General features: G+C 30.2%; 1 protein-coding gene and 1 non-coding gene across 2 annotated transcripts in view; both read left to right on the top strand.

Annotated features, from left to right (window-relative positions):
• LOC148303107 (uncharacterized) overlaps nucleotides 1-14,034 on the top strand; it is a 155,840-nt gene that overhangs the window by 81,750 nt on the left and 60,056 nt on the right. Inside the window, exon 4 of the mRNA XM_088270433.1 lies at nucleotides 12,189-12,314. Coding sequence (XP_088126559.1) covers nucleotides 12,189-12,314 — 126 coding nt within the window. The remainder of the gene's footprint in view (nucleotides 1-12,188; nucleotides 12,315-14,034) is intronic.
• TRNAT-AGU (transfer RNA threonine (anticodon AGU)) lies at nucleotides 11,333-11,406 on the top strand. Its single transcript has one exon. It is a non-coding gene; the product is annotated as a tRNA-Thr (tRNA).

Raw genomic sequence — 14,034 nt, 5'->3', positions numbered from 1 at the left:
ATAAAACTTCCTTTTGAAAACTGTCAAGCTCTCAAAGTTCGGTTGAAAATCTGGATTTAACTTCATTTGCAACACGTTTTCATTATCACATAAGTTTTTAAATTCGGAAAAAAGATTGTCAATTTCCGATGCCTGTACTCTAAATTCTTGTGTAATTCGCGTTTCTTTTTGACTTTGATAAACATGTTGAGCTTGCTTATGCAGCTCTTCGATTTCCGCCAAAATATAATCTTTTTTTGCTATCGCCAATTTAAGTTGTATTTCATCATTCATGTTTACGTAATGCTTATTGCAGTAGCAATATTATCAAAGGGAAACAAATTCACAAGGAATTTAAATATCGAATTTAGTATTGACACCAAATCCGAAACGCTCGCAATCGTAAATAGGTACGCTAGTAATCGTAAATATGTAAATCCGGTTCGATAGGACCAAAAATGGTTTCGCCACAGTGCGAAATGAAACTCAAAAAAAATAATTATTCGAAGGACCAGTCTTATATTATTAACAATAAGACGACGATTCTACAAGATAGAAATATTTAGATCGATTTGGAGTCGTGATACTCTCCCGAGTTAGTTCGATGATTTATGCTCGAACTTTCAAGTACCAAGGGACGGCGAGTTCGATAAATATCAAATAGCACGTATGAATAAAGAACTAACCTTTTATTCTTATAGATGGTCTTGATCCAGCGCTGGGATCAGGGCGATTCTCTCTTGATGGTGGTGATGGGGTCACAAAATACAGCGAGGTATTCACAACAATTCAATATATAGAGCGCCCGCGTGAAGAGTCAAATTGCAACTATTTTTACTTTTGTTTTTCTCTTTTGTTTTGGCAGTCGGGCGTCGTTCGAAATTCAAAACGTACTACCGATAAGTACCGGCCAAACCACTATGTATCTCAGGAAGTATTTATCTTAATGCTACGCGAACATGGAAGTAATTTTTCAGAAAATAGTGACATTTAAATTGACAATTATCATCATTATTACTAACACTCTCTTTATCACTTGTAAAGTCAACGATGAAAGATAAAGAGAGTGTTTTATATATTACCATACCACAAAGTTAACAATACGTTTGATATACAAAATACAATATTACTAAGGTTTTTAAATATTTACACTGACTCTTTGTCAGTCACACTCAAGTATTCAAAAGGCGCCGTGTCAGCCACCAATAACTGATAATAAGTACCTACTTTTAACATGTTTTTTAGTACAATTTATCACCCATTAGCGCTTTGTCAGTCACCTATGACTGACACGTAAAAAAACACATAATTTCGTACAAAAATGCATACAAGTATCCGTAAACATTTTATCAAATAAAACTTAAAAATAAAAAAAAACTCGGTCTATAGCGGATGTTGGTCCTCGGGTCGACTAAAAATGCGCATGTAATAATTTTTTTGTGGTTGTAAGTGTGTGAGTAGTGCTATGATAGTATTGCTGGTGTAGTGATTGTCCTGACGAAGAGACGGGCACGTCTTGAAACCAGTAGACTAAAATCTCCGTGAGTGGTTTTATACTAACAATAAAGTAGGTAAGTAAAAATCATGGGGTGTTAATGCTGACACCATTTTGATTTTCAGTAAAATTTGATTTCCATTGACATTTTCTTGCATTTCTGTATGAAGTTTGTAGAATAATTAAATTAAGGATTATGTCTATGGGGTAGGGAGAAATAAATTAAAAACTTATAAAACAAACAATCAGGTTCCAAGATGAGAACAAGCTTCGTACTAAAGTTTTGCAACTTATAAAAGTAAGAACAGAATCAGTTTAAAAGTAGTTTTAGTAAATTGACAGTTTACTGCGAGAACTGCAACGTTCATTGTAGATTGGATAACACATTTCCGATACTTAACGAAAACCATTTCCTTCAAGGTTCTTCAAACTTCTCAACCCTTTAGGCTATGGTAACAATTTATTTATTTATTTATTCACACAAACGCCTAGAGGGCTTTTTAAAGTAAAAATTCAAGTTACAAAAAAATAATGAGTTGTACAAAAATTATTAAATTATGAGAATACAAAATAAAAACACTAAAATAAAAATTATATGAAATCATAATGATGATATTTATTTATGATTAAAAAAACATTCAACATAAAAAAAATAAGCCAAAACTTCATCTTTTAAATTTTAAATTTGGATTTACTTGCTTAATACAATTTTTTTTATCCACATTTGTCTGAGAAAACGCATTTCGACTGCATTCAGTCTTAATAATAATAATAAATTTGGATAACTTATATAGCGCCATTTTCGTAAAATAATACCTCAAGGGCGCTTCACTGTGAATGAATTGGTCTTCTTCCATCCTTCTTTTGACAACTCCATGCTTTACTACCATCCCTTTAGATTAACGATATATGATAGATGTTTGAATGGTGATATAAGGAAAGTATGTAAAGCTGAGTATAAAATTATGAAAGGTGTTTTGAGATAGTTTGAACACGTGAATCGAATGAGTAAAGAAATAACAGTAAGACCAATTTATTAGGTGAATTTGGCTAGTAATAAAAACAGATGACCGAGGAAAACTTGCAATGATAAAGTATTTTAAATACTTGAAGATGGTCGGGTCAGGTGTCGGAATAATGGGGGATATGTCCGATCCTGACATTCGGCACGGAAACAAGAGCCGACATCGCGAGAACAAAAAGCCTTCTTAGGACATCCGAAATGAAGACTCTACGACCCATTGCAGGCCTAACACTTCGCGACAGAGTAAGAAACTCAGATATAAGAAAAATCTGCGTTGTTGAAGATGTTGTGCGATGGGGAAGAGAAAGAAGACGTTTCTGGAGAGATCATGTGAGAAGAGCGAGTTCGGATCGAGTGGTGAGGGTGGCAGCGGACAGCAGCATAGGCGGGATCAGACTCCCAGGAAGACCACCTAAACGATGGAAGAATAGCTGGTCTTCCACCTCCCAGGAGCGACCCGAGAATGAAAGGACCTAGTCCTAAAAGAAGAAGAAGAAGAAGAAAAAGTATGAGGAGGTGGAAGTAGTGAAGATTGTTTACAAATACAGATTTGTGTGGCGTTCTATTCTTTCTGCCTACCTCTGAGGAGACGACGTGTTAGCATAAGAAACCTCATCAACATCTCGTCATTCAACCAATTTACAATAATATATAAGAGTATGTAAAAATTGTTTTTTATTTTACCCATAAAAAAGTCTAGAAAAACATGATTTTTTTTCATTCGGTTAAAAAAATCTAGTCGCGAAAGGTTAAGGGTTGCGCTGCTAAGATCTTAAACATGTGTTACCAAAAACTTTTTCCATTTCCCTTAGGTTAAGTTATGTGCATATATATAATTTCTCCATTGTAATAAAAGCAATTGAGAGCACAAAACGACTCGAATTTCTGAACTTAACAAAACTTAAAATTAAAAATTTACAATAAAAATCCAAGCTTTTGTTTTCCGGAACTTATTTTAATGTAGATATATGTATAATAAAAAAAATAATATTATGAAAATTATAATAAAAAAAGAAAGACCGAGGAATACTTATCATTAACAAGTATTTCAAAGCATTATTCATTCGAACCCTTATCCGCGCTCCAATGATGCATAGGGCACTGCTTCATATAAACGCAGTGTTATCTTGATCGTTTACACATGAAGGAAAGGTGATCAGCCCTCCGCTTCAGGTACAAGTCCAGGGTAATATTGAATAAATATTACAGTGTAAAAATCACTTATATTTATTGGGGGTTGAATTAGTTCTCGCCGTTTATAAAAAATTAATATTTCTCTGTGATTTAAATAGATTCATTTCGTTTTTTTTTTGTTTTCCTGTCCCCTGCTGCCTCGAACACCCACGTGGCACTTTTAACCGCCTCAAACCGCCTCAAAATTAAGGCTATGGGCCTTGTTCATCGGCAGGGAAACTGGGTCCCGTATGCTCTGAAGGAGAGATATATGGAAAGGTGACTTTGCATGTGTGATTCACTCTTGCAACGGCATCACAGAAAAGGTTTTTTGCATCGCGTCATCACCAGCGATGAGAAGTGGATCTTCTTTGTCATCTGCCAGCCAGGTCAGCCACTCCCTGCTGAATCCAGCATTGCAAAACGCAACATTCACGGCTCAAAAACGATGCTTTGCATTTGGTGGGATCAGAAGGGAGTAATTTTTTTCGAGCTTCTCAAAGCAGGCCAAACAGTCACAGCAGAGGTTTACAAGCAGCAAATGATCAAACTGAAAACAGCAATTGAAGAAAAACGACCAGAATACGCAGCCAGGCACGAGTCGATTCTCATTCTGTACGACAACGCGCGCCCTCATGTTGCCAAAGTGGTAAAAGAACAGATAAACTCCTTCGGCTGGGAGGTTTTGTCACACCCGCCCTACTCCCCTGACGTCGCACCATCCGATTATCATCTGTTTCGGTCCATGCAGCATGTATTATCGGGAGTAATTTTCAAAAGTTATCGAGAAGTCGAGTTATGGGTTGAAAATTGGATTGCCTCAAAAGACAAGGTTTTCTTTTATAGGGGAATACGACTTCTTCCTGAAAGATGGGCCAAAGTAGTCGAGAAAGAATGGCAATACTTAAAATAAATTCTTACTTTTGAAAAAAAAAAATTCAATTCAAAATACTACAAAAAACGGCAAGAATTAATTCAACCCCCTATTATTTGACCCCCCCCTGGGAATCGAACCCTTGATACAAAGGCCTTGGGCCTTGATACAAAGTTATAATGATAATCACTCAATTTTGAATTCTATTACATGTGTAATGTAATATCAATGTGATGTAATAAAAAGGGAAATTATGATAAGGGAATAATATTGTTACTTCACGAGCTCCTTGACACTGCCGACTGTCGCACCCTCGTCACGCGCTAACAAATCTCTACTCTACGTAATATATACCTTGGGGTAGCGCTCCTGAATATCTTCATACCTTACTAAGGACTTTCTATATCTTAGGGAAAATATGAGAACGTTGACTTATATATCGCTCACTCCTTTCAACAACGTAATATATCAAAAATCGTATTTTATTTATTGTTTCGGTATCAACTTTGTGGTAAGACATGTTACAATGATTAAAGAAAACACTTCGTTTTTTACCACTTGAGTTTTATTATAGACTACATGTTTCAGAAGTTAAACTTCTATCATTCAGGTCTGTATAATAACTAGAATATAAAATTGTTCTATAAATAAGGAGAGGGGACAGTAAGGGGAAGGGGTTAGTCAAGGGACGGAGTTTGAAAACAAAGGAAAAATGGAAAGCAATGGTGAAGAATTTTGAAACAATATATTATTTAATAAATTATTATTAGATTTCAGATTTTTTTGGATTTCTAAATTTTCAAGATAATTCATAATTTGGCCTTTATATGGAACAAGGTGTAATAATTTAATTTATGAGAGTGAAATGAGTGATTAGTATGTAAAACAAGTGTTTTTTTTACATTTTAAAAATAGCACACTTGTGTAATACCATTTTTGAGTTTATTAATATAAACACGACTAGTTTCGAGAACTTCAGATATCCTCACTAAGTGTGTAAATACAAACTTCATTTTGTATTTTAACCTGTTTATCTGTAGTTCTCAAATAAGTCGTGTTTACATTAATAAACTCAAATAGGGCTTTAAACAAGTGTTTTATTTCTTATTTTAATTATCTTGTCATAACACAACATTAATATCAAATTAATAAATAATATACATACTTTAGAAGTGAGTTTTCTTGCGGTTCCATCCTTTGTGACGTGGTATATCGGGTCGTATTTCTTGTAACGTTACTATTATCCTCGGGTATTTACAAGGTTTTGCCGAATTAATTTTTTTCTCCGCCTCCGTAGTGTAATAGTCAGCGCGCTCGGCTACCGTTCTGGAGGTCCCGGGTTCGATTCCCAGAGGGGGGTCTAATAGATATAAATGATTTTTTTAATATTTATTCAATATTACCCTGGACTGGTACCTGAAGCGGAGGGCTAATCACCTTTCCTTCGTGTGTTAACGATCAAGATAACACTGCGTTTATATTATGCAGTGCCCTATGCGCCATCCCACACCCCGATGGTGCATAGGGCACTGCATCATATAAACGCAGCATAAGGGTTCGAATGAATTACCAGACTATGCCAGGCCATAAGCCCTGTAAATACTTAGACTTCCATATTCTCATTCATCCATGTTAAATGTCAAAATATAAAAAAAACTCACAAGTTGAGAAACCCACATTTGTTAACAAGGATTTGGACACACTCAAAATGTTATGTATGTATAGTTTTATGAACATAAGGTAAAATAAAAAAATATTAAAAACCTACAAAGCCACGAACTAATAAATTGTCGAATCGAATTATATATATATATATATATATATATATATATATATATATATATATATATATATATATATATATATATATATATATATATATATATATATATATATATATATATATATATATAATTCGAATTATAATAATATATATATATATATATATATATATATACAACATTTTGAGTGTGTCCAAATACTTGCTCACAAAATCTGGATTATCTTCAATTACAGGAGTTTTTTCATTTTATTTATACGTGTGTAAAGTGATCACTTAAACTAGCCTATGACGGTCGTCAGCCCCGTAAATGCCCAGACTTCCATACGCTTCGTCATCTTTGATGAGATGTAAAAAATAATTTGGTATGATATAGTACACGTGTGATTAGTTACATGACGGAGAAGCTATCAGACATGCGCTAATGTTACCAACGCAGGGCGATATGAAATAAATAATACAGCTCATAAATCACTTGAATCGAACCCGGGACTTGACGCACAGTTCCCAAACGCGCTAACCGCTAAACTGCGGAGGCGTACCGACTGATATATTTCAGGGACCTATTTTGTGATATATATTTTAATGGCTACTTTACGACGGAGGTTAGACGAATTCGTACAATAAATCACGTGAAACGACTTCCAAATATACTACAATCCTAAGAGGTTAGTCTCTATTTTATATTCTGGCAGGATTGAGGTCCTATTTTCTATTTGTTGTAAAGTCAACATGTAATTTTTAACATTTGAAAATAATGGGTAAGAGAAGGAGTTGTCACCCAACGGTCCCAGATCCACAAATATATTATTTAAATCTACATACAAAATTCCATTTCTAAATTAAAATAATATAAAATCATACATAAAACACAACAAACCCTTACCGTACCTTATATGTAATTAATATTATATCACATGACTTAAATTCAATCAATTAAAATTCATTTTATCAGAAAAATTATATAAAATCATGGTTTTCAATCCATGTCTTCTTGGGTATATAACATACAAGAATTAATAAAATTTTATAGGTTAGAATTTTATCTAGCTTGCCAGCAGTCTAATGACGTCGCTAATGGCAAATCCAGGTCACTGTTCAAAAAATATTTTGAAAAAAATATGTAAAGAGATGTTATTTTATTACATAAAATGCAGTTTCACAAAGAAATGACATTAAGATGTAAAATAATTTAAGACCTATATTTCACTCGTCTTGCCTCTGAAATATAGTACGTTGTCGAGACGATCGCATAAAGCATTGACCAAAATGTTATGCTTCGTCCAAATCAGCAAATTCGTCATTATTATAATATTTTGATTTATTTATTTTTCAAAACATACATAATATATATATATATATATATATATATATATATATATATATATATATATATATATATATATATATATATATATATATATATATATATATATATATATATATATATATATTTTATGTATGTTTTGGGATTAAGGTTAACAGGACTGGAACATAAATAATAAATAATAAAATTACCAAAACTAATAAATGGCAAAAAATAAAAACAATAAACAGGTATAATAAATATACATAAATATATTAAATATACAGGCATTTTTAAGAAATAAATGAGAAAAACATAAGATAAGAAGCAAATTTAAAGTAAGCAAATTAGAAAAAAATGAAAATGAAATAAAAATTAAATTCAAAATTTAAATTGAAAAAAATTAAAAACAGAATAAGAAAATATGCCCAAACATTATTTGTATATTTTTCCATCAAGAATTTTTTCAGATCATGATCATGGATCCCCGAATGGGTTCTATTTTATATACGTCAGGCAGCTGGTCAATTTGGTTAATTTTAATATTTGCGGATAATAAAAAATCCGAAAAATCGAAGTACGGATAATCGAGGTTCTACTGCATAAAACGTAAGCGTAGACTGGACTCTTGAGTACAAAATACGATTCCACAATATTTCCCACGTGAGGGTTTTGGCTTGATGTTTCATTTCTAGTGCTTTTACTAGAGAAAACCCCTAACAGTACCGTTCGTCTTATTAGGTCAACAAAATTGTAGCATACAGGTAATTTCTGGTACAAATTCAGCTAAAAAAAGTTTTTTTTCTCATTTTTATAATTTGATTTTATATTTTTTAACCTCTTGACCCAAAAAAAATTCAGAGAATTCAAACATCTTTGCAATCAATTAATTGAGATGGCATATACCATATTGATTTATGTATTAATTTTAAATCAAATACAGATTTTTTGAGTCTATTAAGTTGTATTTTATTAACAAAAACACATAAAAAATTATATTGTGACAATTTTTTCGCCTTGTTAGGGCATTATCAAACGAATGTGAAGATCAAATGGACTACGGTCCTTATGTAGCTATACAATTCTAAGTGACAGTTTTAACACGTGCAGCAATAATTTCTACTGTTGTCTCCCATAAATTATTGCTGCACGTGTTAAAACTGTCACTTAGAATTGTATAGCTACATAAGGACCGTAGTCCATTTTATCTTCACATTCATTTGATAATGCCCTAACAAGGCGAAACAATTGTCACAATATAATTTTTTATGTGTTTTTGTTAATAAAATACAACTTAGTAGACTCAAAAAATCTGTGTTTAATTTAAAATTAAAACATAAATAAAAATGGAGTTCTACAAATTAAACGCCAAATCAATAAATAAATAAATACCATATGCTTAACTATTACACTTAATTTGTAATATTCATAATATTTTGCTGTCCAACATCCCTTTGTGGAAATTGTATTTATTCAATATCGAATACAGATTTTTTGAGTCTATTAAGTTGTATTTTATTAACAAAAACACATAAAAAATTATATTGTGACAATTTTTTCGCCTTGTTAGGGCATTTACATTTTTACAATTTAAAGTTAAATAAACTAAATAAATTAATGAAAAAATAATTGATAAATTAATGACAAAAGAATTAATTCGTTCGTATTATATTATTTAAATTTATAAACCATTTTTCATTCACGAGTGTTGACGGTAATTTAGGATATATCACCCCCAATATCGAGAGATAATAAAAATACAACGTTTTTCTCGGCTAATTATACCAGGCGTTTTGTCGATAATGGAGATGGAATTCAGGAGAGTTTGTTTTTATCTTTTCCTTTTTAATCGTTCTGCTAATTGCTTTTCGATTCGCTTCTACAGCTCTCCTATCCGTCGTCACATCTCGCGATCCCGGAAAATGTTCAATGCGACATTTAGCAAGGCTAAAAGTTTTGTCAACCTGCTTTATATTTTAGCGTATTTACTGGACGTTCTTGAAAAAAAAACAGTTGTTTTCCATTCCTCTAAATAACTTCATATACCAACTCTGTAATTATAAAAAGACTCTCTATTTATCTTATTTATTTTTAATTTTAATTTATTTAATATAGTTTTAAAAAAATCAAAACATTTTGCAAGGCATTTGTACTTTTAACATGCATATCTTAATACTAGGTATGCTTTTAATCCCCAATAAAGAGACCAAGCTCTTGTGCTTGGGGAGGGACTTACATTCACTGTTTATTGTTTACTTATGAATGATATCATTTTATTACTTTGATGAAAATGTATAACTTATAGATCATCTAGATTTAGAGTGTATATAAAACACAACACGCTTAAGTGATTCTTATAAATAAAGGAATAATACTAAATTCAATGCGTTTAACAAAATTTATTACTAGTGAGTGTGAAGGTTTATAAGTAGATTTTATTGTGATTAGAATTGCGTGTACTACAGAGAAATTATTCTCGTATATACATATTTTGTTTCAATGGCAAAACACGTGTGCTTTGTAGTTCATACATTCAGACATTCAAAAACACGTGTGCTTTGTAGTTCATACATTCAGACATTCAAATACACGTGTGTATTTATTAACGATTACCTCAAACGTTTTTAAAAGGTTATAACACAGGTTGACATATGTAAATAAATTTATATTGTAATATGTAAACATATATATATATATATATATATATATATATATACATATATATATATATATATATATATATATATATATATATATATATATATATATATATATATATATATATATATATATATTATATATATATATATATATATATATATATATATATATATATATATATATATATATATATATATATATATATATATATATATATATATATATATATATATATATATATATATATATATTTATACATTATATATATATATATATATATATATATATATATATATATATATATATATATATATATATATATATATATATATATATATTTATATATATATATATATATATATATATATATATATATATATATATATATATATATATATATATATATATATATATATATATATATATATATATATTTATACATGTAAATATATATATATATATATATATATATATATATATATATATATATATATATATATATATATATATATATATATATATATATATATATATATATATATATATATATATAAATATATATATATATATATATATATACATATATATATATATATATATATATATATATATATATATATATATATATATATATGTATATATATATCTATATATATATAAATATTTATATATGTATATTTATATATGTATAATTATATATATATATATATATATATATATATATATATATATATATACATACATACATATGTGTAGTTTAAGTTGGGAAATATTTGGGTTTGATTATATTATGCTTGAAATAAATAAATAATGTTTCATGAAAATTCATATTTATTTTACATTAGACTACATAAATTATAGAATCCGTGGTGTTGTTTCGACTGCAGGTTATCAGTAAAACGATAATTTTAGTACTATGACAGGTTGATAATTGATAATGTCGCGTCAGTTACGTAAACACAACATGATTGTAAATTTGTTTTCAGTTCGAACTGTTTGCGGTTTAGTTTTCAGAGTATTTTTTGTCGGCAGGTACCGTCGGCGCCGTGGCTTAGTTGGTTAAAGCGCCTGTCTAGTAAACAGGAGATCACGAGTTCGAATCTCGTCGGGGCCTGGAGGAATATTGTTAAATTCTCTTTTTTTGTATGATGAGATTAATCATAATGCATATGAATATTATAGCAGTTATAATTGAGAAAGAAGGTTTAGCATATCGCTCACTCCTTTCAACAACATAAGTATATAAAAATAGTCAATTTTCAGTTGCGCGGAATGCCCAGAAAATGTACTATATCCCAGCAAAAGCGGCATATTTTCAACTTAATATTGACCCGCTACAGGGCAGAAAGTGCTGTTTTTCATTTGGAAAAAAATGCTTTTTTGTGTATTTTTTTTTCAAATATACAAATCAATTTCAAATGGAGAAAAAACATTCAGGTTTTACCTAAAAAAGTCTGTTGCATAGTAAAAATTTCAATAAGGGGCTTGATATTTATTTTTAATACATTTGATTTCCAGGAGGGGTCAAATAAATATAAGTGAATTTTTCACTTAAATATTTATTCAACATTACCCTAGACTGGTACCTGAAGCGGAGGGCTGATTACCTTTCCTTCAATGGCAATGATCGAGTTAAATCTGTGTTTATAATTATAATGCAGTGCCGTATACACGATTCGGGTGCGGATAAGGGTTGAAGCAATAAAGGAATCCCACCTAACCCGATCATACCTAACCAACCTAACTATGAATATTTATATGTTTTAAGTCTAGTTTAAATACATCCCTGAAGATGATAAGGTGTTTGTCGAAATTACTTACCAAAAATAAAAGTGGTAAACACAAAGTTGGAATTTTACTTTATAAAATAAATATTACTTTATTTATTTTTTCCAGATGTTGGTTGGTGGCCAGTGTTAGCCAATAAGATTGAAGTTGGCCTTCAGGAGCTGGGAATATCTCCGAGACATCTGTACTGGGAGAACCAATCACTTCGAGGACTTCATAGTGCTCACGCGCGAGGTGAGAACATTTATTGACAATAATATCTAATTATATCAACTATATAGTTTTTTCCAAATAAATTTTATTTTATCATCGATCGAGTTTCGTCGTAACCGACACCATAAAACCAGTCTGATGATGTCGGTGAATACAAAACCCGATCGCTGGTCAAATAAAATACACGTGGAAAAAACTAAATACTTGTTATTTTATAATTAAAATGACACTTTGTTTTAAAATCACGATATATTTTATTATAACTTAATTATAATGTCTACCGGTTTCGAAGCGAACCGCTTCTTTATCAAGACTGATTAATACTAAAACACTATCTACTTAACAAAATTAAAAATATTTTGACGGTTATGCAAAAGAGCTTGTGTAGATCTCAAGTCGCTTTATTTTTTGTTGATTGGCAGTAACAGTCAAAAGAGATCAGGGATGATGAGTGATTGGAAACATATTTAATAACGGACTTTTAGAAAAATCATTTACTTGTGTTCAAATACAAATTATATACTCGTTATTTTATGCTATAAAATGCATTTCCACCAAGAAATATCAGTAAAAAACTAAAATCTAATAATGTACAAAAAATTTAGTGTGTCCAAATACTTGTTAACAAATCTGGATTATCTCCAATTAGGAGATATTTTTTATATATTTTTTTTTTTACATCTCAAGATAGATGAAGAAGAATATGGAAGTCTGTGCCTTTACCGTCATAGGTTTGGTTAAGTGATCACTTTACACACGTGTAATATTCACCAATTATACCCATGATTGACAGCCACACTACTCAATTTTTTTTTAAAATTCTAGATATATTGATCAAACTCATAATACGGTATGCGCGAGTTCACAATAGCCATCTATGGTGGGATGAAGAAAGCTTTTATTAAGTAGACTCTCTCCATTTGTATGTGATGTCCGAATCCTGGATTATATATTTACATACTTGACAAATCCTTGAAAACTTGATATTTAATTTATTTTAGCTTATAATTTGATTAGTTAATTTGTTTTTAAAGAGTTTGATAAATATATGCTGAAATTTCAAAATTTTGAGTAGTAAAGTGGTCACTTGACCAAGCACGGCCGTAAACCCTGTAAATGCCCAGACTTCCATATTCTTCTTCATCTATGTCAAAGAAAAGTAAAATAACTAATGGAACAAAATATTAAGCATATTTTTCATTTTTTTTTATATCTACAAAGTTATGGGTTATACGTAGGCGGGTCCAAAAGTTACGGGAATAACAATGAAACAAAATAAATCTGATAAAAGTTATGCCTACACATATGATTTATTGATATTATCTTTGGGCTCTTGATCTAACTTTTCAATTTCTTGTAGAAGCAAATTTCTTTGATACTCTGAAATAATCCTTCATTCAAAATACGAAAATATTCAGATTCAGCAGTATTTACATTTTTAAATGCGATTGAAAAAAAATCACATAAATCGATAATTTTTTGACAGGCCTTTTTTGGCTTTTATGATAACGACTGATGATTGTTAAATATTATAATTAATAAAAGCAAGCATACTCTATAAAATACATCTTCTTAAAATGAACGTAATTAAACTTCAAATGTACTAAATTTAACTTTAATTGTTTAAAGTGGATACTTTATGAAAAATAATAATTAATTGTTAATGTGTCGGGTTGTGGTCCCGTGATTAGTGTCGCAGATTCTTAAGTCAGAGTTTCGGTTCGAACCCCTCTACCGCAAT

The sequence above is a fragment of the Brachycentrus maculatus genome, unplaced genomic scaffold (assembly GCF_059751285.1).
Source record: "Brachycentrus maculatus isolate JH-2025_06_01 unplaced genomic scaffold, ASM5975128v1 h1tg000386l, whole genome shotgun sequence".
Classification (NCBI taxonomy): Eukaryota; Metazoa; Arthropoda; class Insecta; order Trichoptera; family Brachycentridae; genus Brachycentrus; species Brachycentrus maculatus.
This window is presented reverse-complemented; position numbering and strand designations above follow the sequence as displayed.